At 53.3% G+C, this 10,066-nt stretch overlaps 1 protein-coding gene across 1 annotated transcript; it reads right to left on the bottom strand.

Moving 5' to 3' along the window:
• Positions 1-540: 540 nt before the first annotated feature.
• ANKRD2 (ankyrin repeat domain 2) lies at positions 541-9,534 on the bottom strand. Its single transcript, XM_055560556.1, has 9 exons — positions 9,384-9,534; positions 5,717-5,818; positions 4,283-4,441; positions 4,066-4,173; positions 3,477-3,575; positions 3,008-3,106; positions 2,108-2,206; positions 1,899-1,997; positions 541-858 (listed from the first exon to the last, which is right to left on the bottom strand). Exons 1-9 carry the CDS (start codon positions 9,456-9,458, stop codon positions 709-711), a joined length of 990 nt encoding a protein of 329 aa, XP_055416531.1. The 5' UTR covers positions 9,459-9,534; the 3' UTR covers positions 541-708.
• Between the last annotated feature and the right edge of the window lie 532 nt (positions 9,535-10,066).

The raw sequence follows: 10,066 nt of genomic DNA, 5'->3' as shown, positions 1-10,066 counted from the left end.
CTGGAGAAATGCCACAAGCCTGTGTCCCTCTGGCCAGACAGAGGACTGGTTCCTAGGGTCTTGACACTAAAGTTGCCTCCAGTGGGGCCTGGGCCCTCCTCCCACAGTTCCCAGCCCCAAAGCCAGGAGCCAGGCTGGCTTCCTGTCTTCTGCTTGGCAGTTGCAAGGTTGGCTGAGTTGACTGGCTGAGCCAGCCCGCCCCTGTGGGAGGTGCCGCCGGCGGGGTGAGAAGCTGCCCGGGATCTGCCACCCCTTGACTGCCCCACACCCCTGCCAAGCTCCTCCTGCCGAGCCTGCCACATGACAGGCCTGCGCTGGGCATACACAGCCCCACTGGAAAGCTGTCACCATGAGGGGGCCCCAGGAAGAGCTCATTGCGCAGCTGATCCATGCTGGGTCTTAGGAAGTGTGGTGAGAGGGAAGAGGCAAGGAGAGGCCTCGGGTAGGAGGGCGGAAAGGCTCCAAGTTCCCCTCTCGCCTGCGCCCATCCTTGCTCCCAGTCTTCCTTCATTCCTAAGTATTTCAGGCACAAATAGAACAAATATCACACATAGCAAAAATGACTTTTTTTTTTTTTATTGCAGTAGCTTGTGGGTGTTCCTGGGGTGTATGCAGAGGAATGGTGTCCTCAGCTCTGAGGGCCATTCTTATGACCCTCGGGCTGTATGCAGGGGACAGGCCAGGTGCCTGGTAGGCCGGGACAGGCATTTACTCGGCTGCCACAGGCTGGGGGGTCTCCCGCCCACTCTCGGTGGACCCCTCCAGTCCATTCTGCTCTGACCCCGGCTCAGGGTTCTCCAGAGCGTGCCGGGTGTCGGCTTGCCACAGCTGCACCAGGTCTGTGGGGGTCTTTCCTGCCTGGGGGAACCAAGAGGAGATCTGGTCATTGTTGAGAAGTCTGTCCCAGAAAGGTGCCTCAACCAGCTGGGAACAACTGGCAATGTCTGGAGGCATCTTTAGTTATGGCAACCTGGGGGTCGGGGGTACTTCTGGCATCTTGAGTAGAGGCCAGGGATGCTGCTCAAACATCCTATAATGCACAGGACTCCCTCCACAACAGAAAATTTTCATTTCAAGATGTGAGCAATGCCCAGGTTAAGTCCTCATTTACACCTTCCCCTCCTCTTCCTGATTTTCCCACTATCCCCTCAACCTCCCTCTTTTTTTTCATACAGCTAGCTTCTTTTTTTAAAAAATTGAAGTATAGTTGATGTAAAATATTATATAAGTTACAGGTGTACAATATCGTGATTCACAATTTTAAAGGTTATACCCCACTTATAGTTATTATAAAATATTGGTTATATTCCCTGTGTTGTAAATATATCCTTGTAGCTTATTTTATACATAATAGTTGGTACCTCTTAATCTCCCACCCCTATGTTGCACTGTGCCCCCTCCTGCCAGCCTTTCTTGAGTCATGATGCCCCCTTACTCAATTCTCCTCCCTTTTGTGATTGCTCTAGGCCCCAGAGAAGAGCTTGGACAAGGGGACATAGGATCCTAAAGAAACTAGGGGACCAAAGGAGCCAATGCAGGGTGCTAGGAATGAGTGTACCAAGTGCTTAGCTTCCTTTCAGCTCTGTTTCTCCACAACTCTGGCTTCCCTGAGCCTGGACTTTAGGACCCCCTGTGTTCTATTAGGGGGCCTTTGGGAAGTCCTCTTACCCTCCTGGCTGTTTTCTGCACTTAGATTTTCTGGATGTAGAAAAGCATAGAGAGTTGGGAAGCTGGTGGGCCCCCAATCCCCAGGGGCCCGGAGAAGCCTCCACTGTGACAGTGTCCCGAGAGCAGGCCGGCCAAGTCTTGCTCAGTTCTGTCTTTCCTCCGAGTGCCCGGGACAGGGCCTCGGAAACCAGTGAACCCTGTTTACTGAATCAGGGAAGGAGGGAACTTACCAGGTTCTTGCTCATCATGTCAGCCCCATGCAGGAGCAGCAGTTTGATGATTCTGTAGCGATTGAGCCTCACAGCATCATGCAGGGCGCTGTCCCCTTCCTAGAACCAGTGTGACACTCAGCATGGTCCATGGGAGCATTTGGGAGCCCTCAGGGGGCACAGGGAGCCCCCTGCGGCAGGGCTGGGCAGGAGGGAACCCAGACACTCACTCTGTCTTTGGCATTGATGTCCAGGCCCAGGGATAGAAAATGTTCCATGATCTCCACCTGCCCCGTCCGGACTGCCACATGCAGGGGGGTGCTCAGCAGCTGGGTGGGAGGAAGCAGAAAATGCTGGCTGAAGGGACCTGGGCTCTGGTGCCTCTGAGGGTGGAGGGGCTGTCAACTCCAGCCTTCTCCCAAGGAGGGGGAGGGAACTCTGTAATTTCCCATCATCCTATCTGATGATCTAACTCTAAGGCATTACCTGCCACCTCCTCTGGGATGCCTTCTATGATTCCCCTCTCACTCAGATGTGAACAACTGCTCACTTCTCTGCCCTTTTAAAAATAATTATAATAGATGCCACGTATCAAGAGATGACTATGTGACACACACAGCAAAAGCTTACAAAACATCAGTCTTATGTTAAATAAATAATTACTTGACATACATTTCCCCATCCAATACATATAAGAACTCTACAAAGACGTTTCATAGATGAGCAACAGAGGCTCAGAGGCCATCACCTGTTCAAGGTTACATAGAAAGGATTGAGTGAGTTCAAAATGGTGGATGGATAAAAAAGTGAACAGATGAATAAATCACTGGATGGATGGATGGATGGATAGATAAATAGAAGGATGATGAATGATTTCATGGGTGAACAAATCCTGCATCTTTTGGATGGTCCTAAAGTCACCAAGATAGTGGATTTCCTCTGCTCTTCCTGCTTCCATTCCCAGATGGTGGTCTCCAAGCATTTGCTGCTGATGGCAAGACCTAACCCCGGGCTCTGAGGCACCCCAGAAACCAAACTAGCTCACTAGCCACCTGCTTTCTGCTTTTCTGCCCTCTGCTTCCCTCCCCTCCACTCTGCCATCCCAACATCTGTGAGCATTATTGCCTCACCTTATCCCTCACATTGGTGTCTGCTCCTCGGCTCTGCAGGAGTCTCACCACCTCCAAGTGGCCCCCACGACAGGCCCAGTGCATGGCTGTGCAGTCCAGCTAGGAAGGAAAGATGGAGCCTCACTGCAGAGCTTCAGGGAAGAGCGTGCCCTTGGGGAAAGGACCCTAGCCAAGAGGGCAGGGAGATATCCAGGGGAAGGGTCCAGGGAAGGACAGTGACACTCCAGTGGCTGGGTAGTGGGTGGAGTAGAGCCGGAGAACCCTCGGGGGGTCCATTAGTCCAGGCCAGATTTACAGACAAGGCTTGGGGAGGAGGTGGTGCCCACACAAGTTCACACAACACACTAGCGGTGGGGCCTGGCCCCGAGGCAGTTTATTTGTGTCCCAGGTGGGAGGTCTGTAGGGACAGGGAGTCCATTAGTGCGGGACCTACCTCCTGCCCCTCACCCAACACCTGCCTCTTGCTCACCCGGTCCTGGAAATCCACAGTGGCCCCACTCTCCAGAAGCTTCTCAAGGATCTCCATGTGGCCCTCCAGGGAAGCTCGGTGCAGGGCAGTCCGGCGAAACTGTCCCCAGAGAAACAGTCAGGGCCCCAGCCTGTCCTCATCATCCACCCAGGTTGAGACCAGGGCTTATCCCTGCCTGATTCTGACCCCTGTGCTGGGTCCCCATATGGTCCACATTCTGCCAGCTCCTTCATGCTCTGTGGGACCAGCCTTGGAGGGCTCCTATGCACTGGGGACCTTCTCACTGCCCCCCCAAGCACACAAGCTGAACCAGGGCATGGTGCAGGTGGGATTCCAGCCCAGTTCTCCTGGTCTTCAACTCTGTATTTGATTCCTTCCTCTTTTCCCCCTAAATATCCAGGTATGTATTACTCTGAAGGTGGTTCAAGCTGGAAAGCGTCTCCTTAGAGACCTGTGTGGGGAAAGGAAGGGGGCATCCCAAATCTTCTGAGGGGCCCCCTCTCAAAGGACACCGATGCCTGTTCTCAATTCATAAGGCGCAGCTCTAAGAGGAGGCTGGCACAGGTGCAGGGCCCGGAAAGAACATCACCTGATCGCAGGTGTCAGGGGAACCCCCATCCGCCAGGAACTTCTCGATGACCTTCATCTTCCCCTCCACCGCAGCTTTTAGGAATGTCTCCTCGTCCACAGGGCCCGTCTGGAGGGCGTGAATGCAGTCATGGTGGGGCCGCCCCGAGGTGATCCGCGCCATCCTCCCCTCCCCCGGCTCCCCTTGCCCACACAAGTGTCCTCCCTAGAACACTTACGATCTCCTCTGGCTCTGGAGCCGGCTCCTGGGAGGCGGCCAGGGCTTCCAGTTTCTTCTGCTTGCGTTTTTTCCGCAGCTGGATGAGGTTCTGGATGCCGCCCACGTCGATGATCTCCCTCCGCAGGTCTAGAGATGTCTTCCGCACGCGCTCTTGGCTCTGCGTGGGGATAGCCCATTAACCCCACACTGGGACACGGAGTGTAGGGCTTGGGGACCTCTGAGCTGAGCCGGAGGTGGAGGACAGGGAGCTCCTCTCAAGGAAGAAAGAATCCAGGTCTAACTCTGCCGCCCAGGACTAGGTGAAGCCAGTGAATCTGACACAGATGCCTCAGATCGAGGGACCAGGCAGGCCTGAGGGGGCTGGCTGGGAGTTGCCCAGTTTCAAGGCTCCACATAGGTTGGGGGTGTTGATGAGGAAATCTCAAGGGCAGTTCTTAGCCCAGGCCTCCAGAACCAGCTCCTGATTCTCATCTTCCCGTGCAATTCTCCGCCTCTCTCCCTCCCTCCATCCCTCTCTGTGGTCATAAAAATAATACAGAAACATGAAAGCCCTTCTCTCGCAGAGGTAACTTCTATCACAGCTCACTTGATGCCCTTTCCATCCTCCATGTTGTGGTCTGGAAACCGCTTTTCTCTGACCAGCAATGGAGATCTCTCCTGTCAGCACACACAGCCTCCCGGCCTCCCATTACCACACGCCCTGTTGTGTGGCTGCCTCATCACTGCCACTTCCAAAATGGGTCCCCTGGGATCTTAGACACCTGCAGATTCTGACTCAGCAGGTGTGCAGAGGAAAACTTTATCACCACCACCCCTCCCCTTTTTCACTTCCAAATTCTTTGTCTGGTCGAATAATTAAATTGATGTAAGACTGATTAATAGGAGAAACAAATTTAATTTCATGTGTATAGTAGTCCATAAAAATATGAGACTCGAAGAAGTGACTGAAGCAGGCAGCTTTTATACCTTTTAGGCAAGGAAACAATAAATTTGTGAAGTACTGAAAAGACAAAGGAGTTTGGATTTGGAGGAGCTAATTAGTGAAGAAACAACAAGTTTTGTTTATACAGCCTTCTCAGCCCTGAATTCCTGATATTTGGTGATAAGGAAGCTCTCTGCTTTCCTGATAGAGGGAGGGTAACTTCACATGGGAGATTTATCTCCTGCTTTCTGGGGAGCAAAGGAGGGTCAGTGTATTCTTCTTACACTGGCTTTTTCTCAAATGACTTTTTAAAATAATCAGTATACCAAAGTGATATATTTGGGGGTGGCATATTCCCCTTCACAAGTGTGGGGTGGGGCCAGGAGGCTGCATCACTCACACCTCCCAGCGGTGCTGAGCTGCAGGTTCATGGACTATACTAGGAGGAGCAAGACTGTAACTGCCTGGCCTCTCTGCTGAGAGCGGATACTGGCTTCTCCTAGCACTTACCTTAACCTTTTGTAAGGATGGACTCTCAGGCCTATGGTGCTTCTCATCCTCCAACACCAGCATCTCCATGGGCAACTTCTGATGGGTGGTTCCTCGGAGTTTCTGGGGAACCAGGGAGAGGACAGGTTCTGGGATCTGCCTGCTGTGCCTAGGGGACCTGACAGCCTCCCCCTCAACTAATTCAAGGACACCCCCAAAAGTCTTTCTCCTGTGTGACCTCACAGCCCTTTACCTGCTCCACTCCTGTATGGTCCAGGAGAGGCCCAGGTTAGAGCTGCGCTCCCCACCTCAGAGCTGGGTTCCCCAACTCAGCCTCAACCCCAACTCCAGTTCAAACACCTGCCTATTGACAGCCCTGGGTCTCCAGCAAAATAGGATTAAGGGCCAGCAGAATGAGTTTTAATGAAATTAAATATATTCAATATTTATAAGCACTGAGGTCTTTTGGGGGGTTAGGTTTAGGGACATTTAAAATTCACTTTGATAAAACAATTGTGATAAATGATGAGTATTTCTTAATGGGCTTATTTGACAATGTAAAACTTTGGGAACTCTGTCAGTTACCCACTTATTTCCCTCAGGTTTTACTGATCTGTGAAATCCTAGGGCATGGAAACTGTTGCTCTCAGGATATCTGAGGGGTAGGACCTAAAGCTCTCCAGCTCTTAGCTTAAAGTGAACTCTAAGTATTAACCTTAGGTGTGTGTTAGTTGCTCAGTCATGTCTGACTCTTTGGGACCCCATGGACTGTAGCCTGCCAGGCTCCTTTGTCCATGGGATTCTCCAGGCAAGAATACTGAAGTGGATTGCCATTCCCTTCTCCAGGGAATATTCCTGACCCAGGGATCGAACCCCAGTCTCCTGCATAGCAGGTGGATTCTTTACCATCTGAGCCACCAGGGAAGCCCCCAAAGTATTAACCTTCTCATTGTAATAATACAGGGTGGAAACTCTGTCAAGGTCTCCTCCCCATTTGTAGCTCCTACTTGCCTGGACTACTTCCTTGTCACCTCCTCCTCTCTTCTAAAGGAAAACACTCTTTATGAAGTGCGCCCCCCGCCCCCCTGCTATCTCTGAAGTCCCCACCTTGCCAGGATATTCACTCAGGCTGGAGGGTGCTGAGTCCAGGTGGCAGCTGGGGAGGAATGACTCCCTCTTCCAGAGTTCTCAGCTGCCTTTTGCACTCCAAGGGTTATACTCTTCAAGGGTCATTTGAGGGCTGATTTTCCAGGGCTTTTTTTCAGATGTTCCATGGTCCACTGGCACCTCCCTTCCATATGACGTATACATGGTTTGAGGTCGCCCAAGGGCTGGCCTTGTTTGAAACACTGCATCTTTACCAGGGGACACCTAGGGCTTCAGCTACTACAGCATGTGGGATCTTGGCCAGCCCCTGAAGCATCTGGAGGATGGGTTGGTCTTAATCATCTTGGCAACCCCAGCACCTGTGACAGAGGCTAGCACATAGTAGGTGCTCAGCAAGTTTTTGGAGAGTAAATGAATGAATGAGTTCATGGATGATGGCAGGCAAGCTTATCAGCTCTGCACACCTCCAAGTCTTCAGTGATGACCTAGCCCAGTAAAGTCCCCATCAAAGAGCCCCAGTCCCTGGGCTGGTCTCCGAGGTCCTCCTTCCCCACCCACCCCAAGAAAGGGGTGCAGGCTGGATATGAGGCTCTCCTCTAAGAATGCTGCTGGGCTGGGGCCTGCTGGGAACAACTGGGTCTCTACTGCTTACCCGTGCCTTACTCAGACTCCATAGCCCCTCACTTCGGATTTGTCTCTGTGGACTGCCATGCAGCAGGTGCTCAAGAAATGTTTCCTGAATTGGGTTTTCGTTGATGAAACGCAACACAACAAAATCCTCCTTACTTCATAGATGGTCGCATAGATGAAATGAGAGAATGCCTGTCCACTTGTAGCACAGTGCCTGGCACGAAGGAAGCACTGGCGGCAAGGCTGGCTCTGTGGGCACGCAGAGTCCTGACAGCCTTGCCTCTATATTTACTGGATGAATGAATGGATGAGGACTGCTCCCTGTCCTCTTGCTGAAGATCTCTGTGTCCAGTGGCAGCATTCCAGAAATGGTCCAGCAGCATGACTCACCTGCCTGGCCCTGGTGCTCATGCCCTTGGGGGAGTGAGAAATGGCATTCCTGGAGATCCAGGGATGCCCCGACTGGGACTCAGTGGGCTCAGTCCAAGCTCTTCCGAGACAAACCTGCCCTCCCTTCCCTAGGCCTCATGTCTTCTTCCACCGGAGTCCTGACCCTCCCCTCTTCCTCAATCCCATTCACCTTTTTCTTTTATGAATGAAGTCTATAGGAGACGCTGGAGACCCAGGTTCAATTCCTGGCTTGGGAAGATCCCCTGGAGGAGGAAATGGCAACCCACTCCAGTATTCCTGCCTGGGAAATTCCATGGACAGAGAAGCCTGGTGGGCAACAGTCCATGGGGTCTCAAAGAGTCAGACATGAGTGAGCAGCTGAGTGCACACACACACAACCTCTAAACGAATTTATCTCCTCCCTCCCATTCCTGGTAGGGCTAGTCTCTCCCCCTCCAAGTTCTTCTCAAGGCTGTCAGAGATGCCTTCCGAAAACAGGTCAGACGGCACCACTGTGCCTCACTCAACAACATGCAGTGGCTTCCCACTGCCACAGAGTATCTTTCATGTGGCCCTTGCCCGTTGGTTTGTGCCCTGCCTACCTTCCCAGCCTCAGTCCCTACTGCCAGACTCACTCCTGACAGTCACATTTCCACACCTGGAAATTAGCACCTGCCATTTCCTTAGCCTGGAATACCCTCCCCATGCTGATCACCACTCGCCATCCCTGAAGGCCTGACGCAGTGCCCTCCTGTGCACAGAGAAGTCCTCAAGAGGGTCTATGGTCAATGTGATCACCCCCGTTCTGTGCTCCTTCATCCTGAGTTACACCTCTATTTCACCCTCTCTCCACTCTGCCTTGTTTCTGAGTCGACTGTGCACCTGACAAATGTCAGCTAAAATGAACACAGGGTTGGTAAGGGAGAGGCAGAGGCTGACCTTACTGAGCCCCTCATTCCTCCCAGCATCAGGGATTTGGCAGAGAAACTCCAGGTCAAGTATTCTTTTCCATCAAATGAACAGTGGGACCAGCCCATACCTTCCTCCCTTGCTTCTTTATTCCACAGAAAATGCAACTGTTCAGAGCCCCGTGCTCAGAGGCCTCCCCTGGTGTGGCTGATGGTCCTAGAAAACCCATGTCTCCCTTGCCAGCATCCCTTCCTCACTCTGCTCCCAGTCTTTATCTTTCTTCAGGGACCAGACACTGGAGTTTCTTTTGTCCCAGCCTCCCACCCAGCAGCTGGGGGATCTCGGGGCCCTGCACTCCCAGGCCGCATCCTGGCTGTCCTGTTCTGTGTAGCTTAGCCTGTTTTCTCAAAGCCCAAGTGAGCAGACAGGGTCTCAGGGAACCCAGCTTGGCTCGCCACTTGTCTCTCAAGATCTGGGGGCTAAAGCCTTCATTTCCCACTACCAACAACGCCCTCTCAGGAGCACCCTGGAATAGCACCAACTGGGCCCTTGAGGACACCTTCCTACCATGTACGGCAGCCGGGTTCTGCCTTCCCTTGACAGCAGAGCTGGGTGTCCCCAGAACCCCCTTGGGCCCCCACCCCAGCCCTACCTCATTCTCCTCCTCCTGTGCCAGCCGCTCCTCAATAAGTGCCGTGGCCCGCTGCACCTCCTCAGAGTCTGCCATTGTGCTGTTGCGACCCGCCTCAGCAGGCCCCGGGGGCTTTATATGCCAGGGCCCCCACCCCCGCCCCGCTAGGTGCTTTTGCCATGAGCTCACTGGCCCAATTCTCCACCTGCCTCCCCCACCTGTCACCTTCACCCCGGGCAGCCCCAGGGCGCAGGGGGAAGGATGGGACAGTTGCAACCCCTAACCCCTGGCCTATTAAGTCAGAGGGCCCAGTGCCTTGAGAGTGGGGATTGCAGGAAGGAGCCTGCCAGGCGCCTGTCCTGAGTGCTCAGGCCCAGCTGGGCCTCAGCCAAGGCACCCAGGCTGCTCCAAGGACCCGCTGGCTGCTCTTAGCTCTGATGGCAGTGCCACCTGCTGGATGCCTCGAAATCCTGCCCAGCCAGTGCCAGTGTGGGGTCCCAAAAGCCAAATGTGGAAACCCAAGATAGGCCTACATTCCCAGGCTGTCCTGAGAACAAGCTCGCTGGCTCTGGGGAGGCACAGACACTGTTTCCCCTGGGCTGCAGTGCTGGATGGGGGGTGGGGAGAAGGGCAGGTGCCTCCCTCTGCCTGTAGCTCTCGCAGATCTTTGCGTCTTGGCGTCCCACAGTGCCCCCTAGTGAAGC

Source organism: Bubalus kerabau, chromosome 22 (genome assembly GCF_029407905.1).
Source record: "Bubalus kerabau isolate K-KA32 ecotype Philippines breed swamp buffalo chromosome 22, PCC_UOA_SB_1v2, whole genome shotgun sequence".
NCBI classification, from domain to species: Eukaryota; Metazoa; Chordata; class Mammalia; order Artiodactyla; family Bovidae; genus Bubalus; species Bubalus kerabau.
This window is presented reverse-complemented; position numbering and strand designations above follow the sequence as displayed.